The sequence below is a fragment of the Xiphophorus couchianus genome, chromosome 12 (genome assembly GCF_001444195.1).
Source record: "Xiphophorus couchianus chromosome 12, X_couchianus-1.0, whole genome shotgun sequence".
NCBI lineage: Eukaryota > Metazoa > Chordata > Actinopteri > Cyprinodontiformes > Poeciliidae > Xiphophorus > Xiphophorus couchianus.
The window spans coordinates 30,873,631-30,888,960 of NC_040239.1; the positions used below are offsets into that span (position 1 = coordinate 30,873,631).

Below are 15,330 nucleotides of genomic sequence, written 5' to 3' on the forward strand. Positions count from 1 at the left end.
TTCTAAGCTAGTACATCTATGATATGATAATATCGTTCCCCAAGGCTCTATTTTAGGCCCCCTACTTTTTATCTTATTGCCGCTTGGTGGATCATCAGGAAACATGGACTAACGCTGATGACTCTCAGCTACAACCTCTTTGTCTTGTGATCAGCCCCCAGCCAATCGCTGCATCGCAGTTAAAATGTGCCGCTCAACCAGGACAAAACAGAAGTTTTAATTACTGGAACGGAGGATCAGAAAGAAAGTACAATTCAGAAATTACAAACTTTACCTTCTAATCCTTTCAAAGAAATCAGAAGCCTGGTGGTTCTTTTTGACTCTGAGCTTATTTTTATTCCACATATCAAACATACAAACATACGTTTGATGCTTGATTTTATTTCCAGCCGTTTAGACTCTTGTAATGCCCTGCTTTCTGGTCTCCATGAGAAAAATCTGTCCAGCCTTCAACTGTTACAAAACTCTGCTGCTCTGCTGCAAATATGTAAAAAAAAGAAACAAACCTTGTTAATAAAAGTTACAGACTGTAGCTTTTAGCCTTCTGTGATTAATGTGTGCCTTTATTCTTCTGCTTGTGTCAAACAACAGCAGTAGGTTACATGCAGAACTCTGACCCCAGCTGTCAAAGCTGTGTGTTTTTCATTTGGTAAGTGGTGTGTTTCCTCCCCAGGGGGGTCCGGGTCATCTCTACCTGCTGAAGAATAAAGTGGCCACCTTCGCCAAGGTGGAGAAGGAGGACGACATGGTGCAGTAAGTTGTCTTCCCAGCTTCTGACATCAGTAGTTACAGGATTAAAACATTCATGGAAGAAAAATATACTGTCAACGTGATTAGATTAATTTAAAAAGTTTAGCACGTTGATATCGTTACATAATGCAGATCAGTCGCATTACATATTTTGACCCAAACTGATTCTGTTTTCGGTGGCTGGCGTTCAGACCGGTCAGCTGAGTGGAAAATTTCACTTTAAAAAACACAGCAATGGACTTCTGGATAAAACCCATTAAGTATGTGCTTATTGTAATGATGAATTATCTTTCCACCAAAACACAGCCAGTTTATAATTCATATTTCCAAATTACATTTGAAACAAAATGACTTCTTTTTAACCATCCTGAATGTAAAGACCTGGAGAGCTGAGAGGTTTGGTTTGAGACTATGAAGGATTTTCTTTAACATTTTTAAGATGTGCATTTTTTTTTACATTTTGTGATTATTCATAGTTCTATAATGTGATTAATCTGAATACATTTTTTGACAGCCCTACTTAGAATCTTAACATTGTGATGCAGAGAAGAAGAAAATAAAAGTTTGTGTTCACTCAAAGTTAAATATTGTTTCCCCTGAAAAAGACTAAGAGTCTTATTGCTAGTCATCAGTCACACAGTTGGAGCTTCGGGTTTCAGTTTTAGTTTTGTCTATCACAGACAACCCCAAAAATAATAAATCTGATGGGCATCAATACTTTTGGAAGAAACTGGAAATATTAAAACTGAAGAAATAAGAACAAGTGTGATGTTTTGCTGGTTTTTGTAACGGACTGCTCCCGTCGTCTTGTCTGTGTCGTGTGATCAGGTTCTGGCGGCGCCTCAGCAGGCTGATGAGCAAACTGAACCCAGAGCCCAACCTGATCCACATCATGGGTTGTTATGTGCTGGGAAGCGCTAATGGAGAGAAGGTGAGTCTGAAGCCAGACGTCCACATCTTGTTATGCTTCCTCTGAACGTCCACAGAGTGAGATGCTTCCTGCTGCTGTGTACAGATCAATCATTCAGGCCTTCAGCTCATGTCGTCCTTTCAAAACACTTTTTTCTACTTGCATGGTATTAACAGCAGCTTGTAGTCCTGCTGTCAGGGCGGGGGGTCAGGGGTCAGGTGATGGGGAGTTTGCTAGTTTGTTAGGGAGCGTCAACTTCTCCACAGCTGCTATATTAAGTTGCATGCACATGCTAGCTCTCGCTTTAATTACATGTTCACACATTTACTTTCACACTCGCGCTCCTTCTGCAACTCTTCCTCCCCCACAGAGACTGACACACTAACCATACAGAGACACTCATAATAACATGTGCCTGAAATATGCCCAATATATCGCATTTAGACATGCTGCCCCATCCAGACTTGCTACCCTGCTGACACTGCAGGCTCAAACACATGTTGCTCTTCTGCCACCATCCAGAGTTGTAAATCAGGAGCGATAACGAGTAGATGAAGAGTAAAGGCCACTGGATGAATAACTGCATGTTTGTGTGTGTCTTAGAAATGTTGTGATTGAGCATCTGAGGGTGGAGGAATACGACAGTAGAGCTCTGAGCTGTTTAACTCGTTTCTCAAGCCAGGTTGGTTAATGTTTAAGTAGTTGGCCATTTTACAGAAGAGTTATTAATTCACCATGTTGGAATCCAAAATATTTTATGAAGTGTGTGATGCTGTGAGAGCTCTGCTGGAGCCAGCTGTACATTGTCTGAACAAAACAAAACAAAAGCAAAGCAAACTGTCGTCTTCATGACGTGCCGTGGTGGCGTAGTGGTTAGCGCGACCCATATTTGGAGGCCTTGAGTCCTCGACGCGGCCGTCGCGGGTTCGACTCCCGGACCCGACGATATTTGCCGCATGTCTTCCCCCCTCTCCTTCCCAGTTTCCTGTCAGCCCACTGTCATATAAGGGACACTAGAGCCCACAAAAAACACCCCCTGGACAACTGTGGTCTTCATCTTTTTCGCCAGCAGTAACATCGGGTTGTTCACCTGTGTGAAACAGGTGTTTCCATTGCAGTTACTTGAAATACATCTATTTCGGCAAAAATCCACCTCATTCCAGCGCAAAAGCATTTTACTACAAAACGTGAATTTTCATTAAACAAATTTATTTCCATCATTTCAACTTTTAGACTCATTTCATTACCATGTCCACCAAAAATTCTCTCCTTTTTGCTTATTATTGACAAACAGCCAATTTCTTTCTTTAAAAACATTTGTGATTTGTGGTTTTTAAGTTTGGGGTTTCATCCCATTCCTTTTTGTTTATTTTAATTTCCTAGAACTTTTCGTTCATCCTTCTATGCTAATTTATTATTTTTTTTACTTCTGTTCTTTCTGCTTTAGGATTTCATTCTCCTTGATCAGTTCGATGGTTTTCATTTGATTGGTAACTTCTCTCGTCATAGTTCAGCTCTCTCTCAGCCTGTCAGTCTGCTCTCCTTCACAGCTGTTATCTATCTCCTTCCCTCTCATTAGTCCTTCTGGTTGCTTCGTCAGCTCCACCTCTCCCTCTGTATATAAGTTAATTCGTTCCTATTCTTCATTGGCTCCTCGCATTATCATTACCATCTTCATGCCCATTTATTTCCCCATTGTTCATTGATCTTCCCGTTCTCGATCTTCACTTCATGTCCTGTGTTCCCTGCGATCTACGTTGCAAGTGTCCTTTTGTCTGTTCCTATTAAAGAAATCTCTACTCTTCTCTAAAGTTAGATCCTGCACTTTAATAAAAGTCCTTTGTGTGTTCAACTTGTTCAGCCACTCTGCAAAGAACGCAGGGCAGCCGCTCGCCACTCTTGCAGTCACTGTGACATTTAGCATTTCCTCCGCTGTGGTTCGAAACAAGTTGCGCAAGCAGGGCCACGGACAGGGAAGGGCTTATTCGCTGCATTTAACAATTTGTCCCCCCGCTGCTGCCTGTGTGTGTTCCTGGAGCCTCACCTGGAGTGTTGCTAAGAATAGATTGACTGGCTGGGCTACCTGCAGAAGGTACCGCATTATGTGTTGGTTCTACTCCAGTGACAGGCTTCAGACTTAGATGTTGTGATGAAATAAAAATCACACAAAGACAAGACGAGGAATCTTGAGAGAGCGATACGAGGACATCTGATAACCACTGGCTCGGAAGGCCAAGAATGCACTTTACCATAATGATTGCAATCAATTCAAGCAACCTCTGAAACCTCTGAAAGTGGCCCATGATATCAGATATTATCAAGAGATTCTTTGAATCCTGTTAAAGCTGGAGTCAGTCTTGTTCTGGCGTTTCCTGCTGGCCTCTCCCTCCCCAGACCATTGTTACAGGAACATTCCCCACCTCCCAACACGGCATGACATTTAGGTGCCAGTCTACGTCTGGCCCCTGTCAACGTCCCCCAAGTCTCACACCTGCCCATTTATCAGTAGAGGTTGAATTCTGCGGAGATAATCGATGTCAGCTGTTGCAGCTGTCAGGGTTCATTTATTAGATTTTTATGTATTAGAGGTGTGGTAAAACTTAGAGGAAACAAACTTTCTGAACAAACGACACAATCATCTAGAAACCTCGACGAATTAAATCACTCAGTAAAAATGACAAAGTTTAGCGTTCAGCCTACGTGAATAAAAGTAACACATTAAGGTTCTTTAAAAAAAACAAAAAAAAACACCATTCATGCCTACATTTATCAACATGTATTTTTGTTTTATTGCACCAAAAAAAGCCAAGAAAATCAAGATTTAAAAGGGGGGAAATAAAAAAAACAAGTTTATCACACCAGCAGTTATGTGGAAACCAATATTTGACTCTAAAACATGAGAGAAGCCGTGTTAGGAGCAGTGAGGGTCGGATGAAGAAAAAGTTTGACAGACCACAGGAAGTGATTTTTTTATTAGTGTAAGCAGAGCATCAGCAAAACATTAGACGGTAAAGTGTTGTTTCAATTTAAAATCATGCTGGTGAGGAAAACAAACATTCGAGCTGTCAACGTTAAAGCATTAGCCAGAAGATTGTAATGCATTAGTATTACATAATGCAGATGAACTGCATCACCTACTTTAATCAAAATCGACAGCAGCAAAATTTGAAAGTTTTTCACAACAGCAGACAGCAAGAAACGTTGAACATTTTTCATCTTTCCTGCGTTGTGTTGCTGGACTTCATCTGCACATCCAGGTGCAAGAGCTCAAAATTTCACAGGCACAACTCACACAGCGGGATGAGGACCAGAGACTGTCACCTCATCGCACAAGTTCCAATGGAGAGGAATGGTTCTAAACGAACATTTAAAACGAAATGACTTCTTTTAAGCCTTCCTGAATATAAAACAAACTTCATGCATATTTGGTTTGAAACAATAAAATATTTTCTTAAACATTTTTTTGAAAACATGCACACAGTGGCAGTTGCCCAGGGCAGCATCAGAAGAGGGTGGGCCACCCAAGAACTAGAAAATAAAGTCAGTTGTTCCCTGAACAAGTTTTCTACTTGTATGCATATTTAGTGGAGCAAGTTTCTCTTAGTTCCTGTTGACTGCTGGGAGACAACGTTACCTGCTTTCTGCTGAAAAAATAAATCAGATAATTGCCTGGACTGTGATTGGTTAGAACCACGACTGCATGCATATTTCTACTTCAAATGTCCAAAGTTAGGTAAAGTGATTAATCATGATTAATTGCAGAACTAGAATGGGATCAATTGAAAATTTAGCACGAAAAGTGATTACAAAATATAAACCATGTTTTTTTTCTGTTTTCTCATAAAAAAATCAAGTAATGACGTTTTCACCATTTTTCAAATGTAAAGTTAGCACAGGTCATTTTTACCCTACTCCAGTCTTACTAATCTAACCTGACAAAGCATAAGCCTCTTGAGATGAAACCTGCAACGTCATTTTGCTACTTGGTCCTAACCGTGCAAACCGGTAGCAGACCCGAGGGAACACAGGGGAAGACGGAGGGGAGGAAGTGGAGCAAGAGGCGGAGGACAAGTGGAGACGGGGCCGAAGGCTGAAGCATCATCAGATGTGACATGCTTCCAGATTCAAAGGCATTCACATGCAAAGTGTGAGACATGCAGCAGATGAAATATTCTGCAGTATTCCTGGATTTAAATGTGGAATACATGATTTCTATGGATTTATGTCAAATCCAATTGTAAGACTTGTGGTGCATCAAATTGTTTCATAAGGTGTTTCAGTTTGTCCTCAGATGGTCATTAAAAACTCCTTGAGTCAAAAATGCGATTCATGATGACATGCTTTATGGTTCTGATGCAGCTCCTCTGTAGAGTCATGCCCACAAATCTTTAGGAGTTGGGACAGAGCAAAAATATTTATGATTCACAATTTATGTTGGGCCAAATACCCAGCAGTCTTTAAATATTAAAAACAACAATAATATTGACAATAAAAACCTGGACATAGCATGCAAGAATTTCAAATAAAGCCTCAGATCCAGTGTCAGCAGCATCTGTCTTACTAGCTTTATTAATCCACAATTCAGTACATAACTAACCTGATGCTGCATAAAGTTACATGAGGTCACACACTTCCTTCCCTGATATCTGATGCTGATCAGAAAGCAAAGGCAGATAGGAACAATTTAGAAACATTTAGTAGTCAGCCTCGCTATCTGCATTTCCTGTTTGACGTGTATAAACAAGATATGCAGATATAAAGATATGTTGTTTATATCTTCATATCGAACAAGATATGTACTTACACTGTGTTAAAAGATTACTTTCCCCCACTGACAAAACATTTTTGTAAGTCAGTTTTTTAATCATCAAACATATTTCTATGTCCTAAATGAGAAGAGAAGACAGATCATTATTTAGTTTAAGGTTGCCATTTTTCAACATAGTAATGAGCATGTTATAATTCCCTTACTTATTGTTTGACACAAAAATAGAAATCATTTTAATAAAATAACTGAGCTAAAATAAAAAATATATATATAAAAACATCATTAAGAAATATTAACACACACAGGTACCAAACCTGTGTGTGTCTGCACGTTGTGCTCTATGGCCCCCTTCTGTCACTATTGAAAAACACATTGAGTCCAGATGAGGGTTATGAAAGTTAAGAGTCCTTTAGTAACAACTAATAATGTCAGTGACCCCATCAGCATCTTCAAATTTGTATATAGGAGCAGATGAGACATACAGATGCAAACTTTATTTTGTTAAACTGAATTATGATAACAGAGAAATAAATCTACTGGAGTCAAAATCATCCCATTTTGAAGTTTGATTGCCAGATTTCCAGATTTCCATCCCGACTGGCAATCAATCAGTTAAAACAAAAAAAATGACATCTTATTCCTATCAGTGATAAGACTGACCAGTGTGCAGTGTGACAACAACAGCCTTTAGAGTTGAGGACATCATCGAGAGAAGATGGCGTAAAGTTACTTATTCATCATATGTAAGGTGTTTAAATACCTTCATACAAATTTGAGCTTCTTGCTTTGGCCATGTTGACTGGGCTGCTGCAACAGGGGGCCTGACTGTGGTGTGTGCTGGTCATTAGATATGAGGCAACTTCATTCCAGATTCCTCCTGCCACCTGCCAGTGTGCCCCTGGGCAAGGTACTTAAGCCCAAGTTGTCAACAAACCTGTGTATCCATGTGTGTGTGTCCATGGGTGAATGGAGTAAAGTGGTTTTGAGTGGTTGTTACAACTGGAAAAGCATCATAAGTTCAGTTCATTTCCATTTATTACTTATTCAGTTTTGGTCATTTCACATTCAGCTTTTCTGGTAACAAAGAGAGCCGCCAGCCGTCCATTAGTGGGGACATTTCTTTAAATAAAGAACCACGCTTATTGGGCTAATTGGTAATACGGCAAGTTGAGGTTCAAAATGTCTCCATAATCATTTTTGTCTTTGGTTTTAATGTGTTTTATGAATAATAATGACTAATAAAAGGGAGAGACAAAAGTATTCCACTCATCTTCTGCCTCTTTGTGCTTCTTGCAGCTTATCCAGACTTTGAAGAGGCTGATGAGGCCGTTGTCTGTTGAATTCAAGTCTCCACTAGAGCTGTCAGCCCAAGGTGAGAGAACCACATGCACATTTGGAACTTTACAAATTTACAAACGAAATATACATAGTACTGCTTAGTAAACTTCATCTTTATAGGAGGTGTACACAGTAAAAAAAAAAACTCATTAAAACCAAACTTGAATTGCTGGAGTGCTATGGACTTCAGTTAGATTACGTGTTTCAGTGGTTATAGTGAGCATGAATCACTGCCAGTAAGCTACTTGGTGACTAAAAGAGTGCCGTGCTACACTCCTCATGAATCCCCTGTCAGTTATTTTCCTGACAACTATTGATGCCATGCTAATTCTTTAGCTCATAAAACATCATTATCTCAGCTGTGCATGCCGCCGTCTTCCATTGAGCCGCTACGCTCTGCTTCCTCTCCTGCTTTTGTCTTTTTCCTCTTCCTGCACATTGCCTGCACTGCTATGACCAATCACTTACCTTTTTCCACTGAAAGACAGGGAGCAATAATCAAGAGCTAAAAAACAGAACAGGAACAGAATTATAGGAGCAGAAATGATTGAAACATTAAAATCAAATACATTTTAAATGCCAGAGGAAACAATGTAAGCATTGCATTTGATTTAAATGCAGGTTTAAAATAAATAATTGGCTAAAACATGCTAAAATGATAAAGTAATAAGATAATCTAATAAATACGCCATCTACACTGATACATAATCACTCAGCTCAGCATGCTAGATGCTTGAAAATAAAAGGGAAACAAAGAGCTCTTCACACTTTCTGATTAATCTGGTTAATGACTATCTGAACACTTGGGACCCTCCTAGAGTATCATAATTAATTCTCAGGCAATCTTTTCATCATTAATAAATAAAACAAAATGACAAAAAATGACATGCAACTAACTATTAATAATCAGAAGCATCAAAAGTTTGCTTCATTTGTGTATTTAAGTTTATTTTTATTTACCCTCAGTAGCTTATTTCAAACTGGGTTTTTTGTTGCCCAAAATTAGTTGACATTTATATTTATCTATTTTATATATTTGTTTTTGATAAATGCAAGCTTATTGTGTGATTTTTGGGTATATTTGTATTTGATTAGATTTTGTATTCTAATAACTGTTTATAAAGAAAAGCAAAAAACAAAAAAGCATGAAAAACAGCTTTGTTTTTAAGGTACATATTGATTTGTCCAAATGAAAAGAAACTGAAAAAGCAGCAAATGTGGAATATCATCTGTGATAACATTATGGAGGTGTTTAAAAGTTTTTATATTGTGATATCATTTTTTGGCAAGATCTCCCAGCCCTAGTGTGTTGAAAATTTCCAGGCTCATAAAAAATGACACCACAGCAGAAAGTCAAAGACTGCAGTTCGCTGACCCACTTCTTGCCTGCAACAATCAAATTACTGCCAGCAAATCTGATGACATCTCGGTCATTCATCAATGGACTGACAGTCATTAAATAAGCTTCCATCGACTCCAACCCATGTGCATCACGGCGTTCACTTTCCTATACGGGTACGGTAGTTATCTAGTCAGCTTCTATAGCGAGAAGGAAACCAGAAGACTTGTGCTGCAGTCAAGATTTCCATTAAATTATGTGGCAAATACTGTATTTCTTTATCTCAGAAAAAATTTAAATAAGCTAATTATGTATAGATTTGGAAATCAGTCTTGTTGCTCTTATTGGTCAGAATTTGTCTTTTTGATAAGTCATTAAAAAAATTACCACCTCCTACTTTCCAATACATGTTTTTAGGAAGTTGATGATATGGAAGCTCTACTATACTTTGGTAACAAGACATATTTTCTGCATTTGTGATACAAAAACATGAACTCATCAATGTCATTATGAAATAAAGTCACTAAACCGGCTTGTCACCAGCAGTTCCACAATAGAAGATCAATCAGTTTGGAGAAAATGGGGTTTATTTTTGCTAAATGACCTGAACGGTCGCTGGGTTTGTGAACGCAGCAGGAAGCTGGTGCTGGTGACATCCGGCTTTCCTGAGTTGAGTGTCGTCGTAAGCCGACCTTCTGTTTCCCATGTGTCGCCCTGCAGGCAAAGAGATGATCGAGATGTACTTCGACTTCCGCCTGTACCGCCTTTGGAAAAGCCGTCAGCACTCCAAGCTGCTGGACTACGATGACCTCTTGTGACCTCACCGACTCAACTTCGGGCTTGTCAGCCGGCTATAGCGAGTCTGAGCCTACTGTTGCACGGTGACAGGGCGTTTGGATCCCGGGGGGGCCCTGCCCTCTTGGTTGGCCCGCGGGCCTCTGGCTCTGCAGCAGAGCTGGAGCAGCAGTGGCGCAGTAGGGTGTCTTTTTTGTTTTCCTCTCTAGAACCTTCAGAAAAGGCAGAATGTGGCCTGGTAGAAACACCCAGCAGGTCGGGTTTTTTTTAACTCTTACCTATTTTCACTGTCTGGCTGACTCTGGGGGATCAGAGGAGGAAGCGGACAGGAAGCAGGAGGAGCAGCGAACCTAAATGTGTCAGTGATGCTGAAGGACTGACAGCAGACAACAGAGAGATCTCCATGTACACTTTAGAGCAAAGCTTTTTTTTCCCCTTGCCTTGCCTTTAGTAAAACTACTCGGCTCTTTTAAGACTGAGACTTTTAAGAAAAAGGTTTAGTCGTTCTTTTTCATGTGATAAAGCTTTTTACTAAAGGAAGCAGAGCTTATATGTAAATAAGTCATCAAAGCATCTTAGGAATAGGTTTTCAACCTCTCTGTCTGTGGCATTGCATTAAGAAACAGCTTTTATTCATACAATACATTTAGATTTACAAATTGAATAAGCTGAAGCTTGTTTTTTTTTTTTGGAGATAAAACTTCCAGGTAAACGTGTTAGTATTTCGTACAGACTGTTGTATGAACTCAGGTGAAATCTCTTAGACTTACTGTACAGCTAACTGTAGATCAGAAGTTGAAGGCCTTTTATAAGCCACACATCCTCAGTGGGACGTCGCGTCATTTCTGCAGCGCAGAGACTTTTTGTTTGGCATTCTCACCGAGTCGGCAGCAGCTGAACGCGTAGATGCACCCGCGCGTGTTTGTCTGCCTGGCGGCGGTGTGCGGTAGTCAGAACCACTGAGGCGGTTTTAGCTGCTCTTTCTTGAAATGCTGGCGCACAGGTGCCTTTTCTTACCACCTGTGTGTGTTTTAGCTGCATGTGTTGTGCTCAAAGCGTGTTTCCCTTGGTAGCCTGTGAAGATCTGCAGGTAGACAACCTTCATATGAAGTAGGTGATGCATAGACTTATTAGTATATTTAGTTTATTTTCAATATTTTTAGTAGTTTTTCAAATTATTATTATTATTATTATGTTAAGATTTAACTGAAATCTTACAAAGTAGCAATGATTAGTAAAGGCAATACTTAGTTTCTTCCTTTTCTTGTTTTTTGATTGAAGTGTTCTGAGCTGTTTGACAGGAACACAGTAGGATTTAAAAGGCGCCCTCTGGTGGTTCAGTGTTGCTCCCCCAGAGTTGGACTTTAACATTCATTGTATTTCTTGGTGTCTTATGATGAGACTGGAGATTTATTGTTGTATCATATCTTTTGAGCAGAAATGCCACTTTTTCTGGCATTTTTTCAAACAAATACATGAAAACTAAAATGTATAAAATTTAAAAAATTAGCTTATAACTTTCATTTGAAAGCAAGCATCAGCCATTATTATTGCTGCTTCAATGACTTCACATATTAATACATTACTGCAACTATAAGGTCTGCTATCTGTAATTATTTCTAGGCGTTTTAATTTTTGCTACACAGACACTCATGTAAAGAATGCTAAACACTCTGGTTAAATCAGTTAGAGATCTGGGCATGTCAAGGATGAAGATTCAATTCAGTCTTGTTGGCTGAGAATAAAAGTGACCCAGCAGGCTATTTGAAAGGATTTTGTGATTCTTATAAAAATATCTTTTTAACTCTGCTCTGCTGGTGTCTTTGCTCTAGCTCAGGGGTCTGCAACCTACGGCTCCGGAGCCACAAGTGGCTCTTTGCACTAGGAATGCACCGATGGTAAAGTTTGGGATGATACTGACATCTGATATTAATATCGCTGTTTTGGCTGATAACCGATATTTACCGATATTTTACATCTATATAAATATATGTATTTCACTATCCCTTCAACACTTTGAAAGAAATGACCACAGCGCTGACTTAACTTCAGCTTAACTCTCCACAATCCTTCACTGCATGACTGTCTCTGTCACATGTCCAAATAAATACTACATGATCAGCCTCCAGAAAAGAGCAGCAAAAAGATGGAAACAAACATGGGTTGTTAATATCCCATGTTTATATCGGTACAGTTTTACATATCAGAACCATGTCAATATGTAAAAGAAATATATAAAAAAACATATATTTTTCATCCCTACTTTGGACCTTCCACAGTGGCTCTTAATAACTTTGGCTATGGCAGACTACAGTGGAGTCCCGCCTATTAGCAGTTTAGCATTCGCCAATTTTTCTTTGGAATATAACTGCAAATTATTTGCATAAAAATTAATATATTCATGGATTTTTTTTCATCGAGCATATCTGAAATGTTCTAAAGAAAATGCAGCTTGGGAAGCCTGAAGACCTCGGCTACTTGACACGCTATTGGCTGGAATTTGCAAAGCAGCCAATCCCAAAGCACCATTCATTTTCCTTGGTCTTGATTGGCCGAACCCCCAAGATGGTAGAGGAGGAATGGTAAATAAATGGTAAATGGACTGAACTTATATAGCGCTTTTCCAGTCATTTTGACCACTCAAAGCTCTTTACACTAGAGTCACATCCACCCAGTCGCACTCACAAACACACACACATTTATACACCGATAGGCAGATCGGTAGGCAAAAAGGAAGACTGTAGATATTAACTTTTGCAGTTGTGCTAAGATGGTTTCTACTGTTCATATTTATGCATATGCATATTAAGGTATGTCTGGTGTTTTAACTATTATGTTATCCAGTTACATTCGCGCTTAGAGGGGCAATAATGTATTTGTGATTTTTATCTATTCCTGGGTAGCCGTGGCCCTTAACCCACACAAATACTGGGGGTCCATTGTTGTGTTTTTAACTATAGACATAATAACAAATGGAGATGTTGGCAGTTTTTCTGTTTTTTCATTGAAAAATGTTGAATTTTCACAACAGAATGATAAAAACATAATTTATCTTCAGATCTAATTTTCTCGTCATTAGGTTTCTACAATTATTACCACTTTGAAGAAAATTTATTTGTTCTCTATTCCCAAAGGATTGTGTTTTTTTTTATTATTATTTTATTTAATTTTAAAGCTCAAAAACAGAAATAAATGGGTGGTTCTTCAAAAATTAGAGTTTCCTTTAGGGAGCTGTTTCGTGGTTCTCAATTGGTTTACGTCAATGGACTGAAGACTTTTCTCCAGACCTTATGAGGCCTTCAGATGTCTTTAGAACGGCTCCAGATATTTAGAGTGTTCTGCTGCGATTTACCCATAGGAAGTTATGTCATTCAAATAAAACTAAATACCTCCCACTGTCAATTTGATCAGAAATCATAATCAATCACATGCTGGATTTGAACCACAATAAGTAGAAATAAGATGTGACATAAAACCTTAAAGGAAGAAATAGTTGTAATAAATAGAAAGTAGTAGGAACAAACTGGTGAAAGAGTGACTCTGAAACAAAACACTTCAACATTATATTTTGTTGTGATTCTAAATGTGTTGAAATGTGCTTCGTGCACCGAGTATTTACTATTGTCAGCTGTTCTCCTCTTTACAAACAAACTTTTTTGAGTCAAATAAGTAGTCGATGTTATGCCTGCTGTAGTTCCTGGTTTGTTTTCAGTTTTTTATGATGGCACACTTATGAGGACGTTTTTTGAAAATTAGAAATAAAAAGATTGTTTTTCTAGAAAACAAAAAAAGATGTTCATAAGAAAACAGCCTGATGGGAAATAGAATGAAAATATAAAAGTTTGTCTTTCTTTCATACCGAAGCCCTTCCTGTGCCTTCCTCTGACGACTATATAACATCGTGAAAAAGCAGAGAACAGCTTGATTTCGTCCTATCAGGGCTTTTAGTTCATACATAGCTGCACAACTCATCAGATCGGTAGCAAAAAGTGCAAAAAGTCATTTGTGTACTTTGTTTACCAAAACCACAATAAAGATGACATCTTTAAAAACACACTGCTGTGTGAAACAATGTTGCTGGGCTCCCTGAATCAGCAGCGTTGGCAGTTCAACCTCCGACTAAACAACAAGCTGCCTCAGTGTTGCAGAGTGCTGATTTGAAACTTCTACTTACTTGGAGAATTTTAAAGCTGCTGGTGCCGGTACTGAATAACCATGGAGTCATGCAGGATGATTGACATTTACATTGCTTTGTATGAAGGTTCTGCTGAGCTGGCTTTGTCCTCCATTATATTTACCCTCCACTTCCCCTCTGAAATTCTGCAGCTTCACACCAAATATATCCTCACACAGATACGAAAGGAAGGGCAGCAGCTTGAGACGTTTTCTGAGATCTTTTAAAAAAATTATTTTTACTTCCTTCTCTGCTCTGTCAGAGAGTTGAGAAATGCAGAGTATTTCAGATTGTTTCGGAGGAAGGGGAGTGATTCCTCCTGACTTCACATCCATCCTTCTCAGCGCTCAATAATAGTGTCAGCGTCACGGTCGTGGATGACCGGGTCCGATCACACTTAGTCAAGTCGTTGCCTCTTTCTGATCTGTGCTGGTCGACTGAGCTGGAAGTGTTCATGGCAGCACATCAGGGACGTTTCCAGCTCCGCCTGCAGCTCACAGATAACAGGCTCGGATGCTAACACTCTTCGTCTCAATGCGTCCACGATAGCGTTATCTCACACATGTTTTCATAAGGCCAATAGTTTCAGTGAGGGCAATAATCGCAGCTGACAGCAGGAAGTTTTGCACTTTCCCCCAACATGGTGGAGAATTTCCTCCACCATTTCCTCCACACACTGAAGCCCTTTAAGTGGATATACTGATGGGGTGTTTTTGAATTTTGTCCTCAACATTGTCCTCAGTTGTGAAACTTGATTCATATTTTTATATTTTTTCTTTGATGTAAAGGAGGCACTGCATTCACATGGAAAAATAAAGACCATTTTACATCGAAATGTTAAGAAAAACGACACAGGATGTCACTGCAGTGAGGAAACGTCATGGATGGAATATTTATGCTGTAACAGGATTTATTTTCTCATTGGCTCAACAACATGGCAGATAAATTCATACACTGAAGTGTTCATTTATGTTCAGATCCATATTTTTCATTTTGAAAGTGTTTGTATTGGTCCATCTGATCGAGTTAAAATAACACTTTTTTTTTACTCCTCCCCCCCTGGAGGAGTAAAAAAGACCCCCTTCTTTTTGTGGGCTCTAGTGTCCCTTATATGAAAGTAGGCTGACAGGAAAGGGGAAGACATGCGGCAAATGTTGCCGGGTCCGGGAGTTGAACCCACGCTGGCTGCGTCGAGGACTCAAGGCCTCCAAATATGGGTCGCTCTATCCCCTACGCCACGCCCTTAAAATAACACT

General features: G+C 39.3%; 1 protein-coding gene across 7 annotated transcripts in view; it reads left to right on the forward strand.

The window, feature by feature from the left end:
* The window catches only part of nsmfb (NMDA receptor synaptonuclear signaling and neuronal migration factor b), a 59,869-nt gene extending 44,831 nt beyond the window's left edge, over positions 1-15,038 (forward strand). For all 7 annotated transcript variants that reach the window (XM_028034420.1, XM_028034421.1, XM_028034423.1 and 4 more), the window contains 4 exons: positions 674-753; positions 1,579-1,681; positions 7,725-7,800; positions 9,826-15,038. In XM_028034420.1, coding sequence (XP_027890221.1) covers positions 674-753; positions 1,579-1,681; positions 7,725-7,800; positions 9,826-9,923 — 357 coding nt within the window. In that variant the 3' untranslated portion in view covers positions 9,924-15,038. The remainder of the gene's footprint in view (positions 1-673; positions 754-1,578; positions 1,682-7,724; positions 7,801-9,825) is intronic.
* The last annotated feature ends 292 nt before the right edge of the window (positions 15,039-15,330 follow it).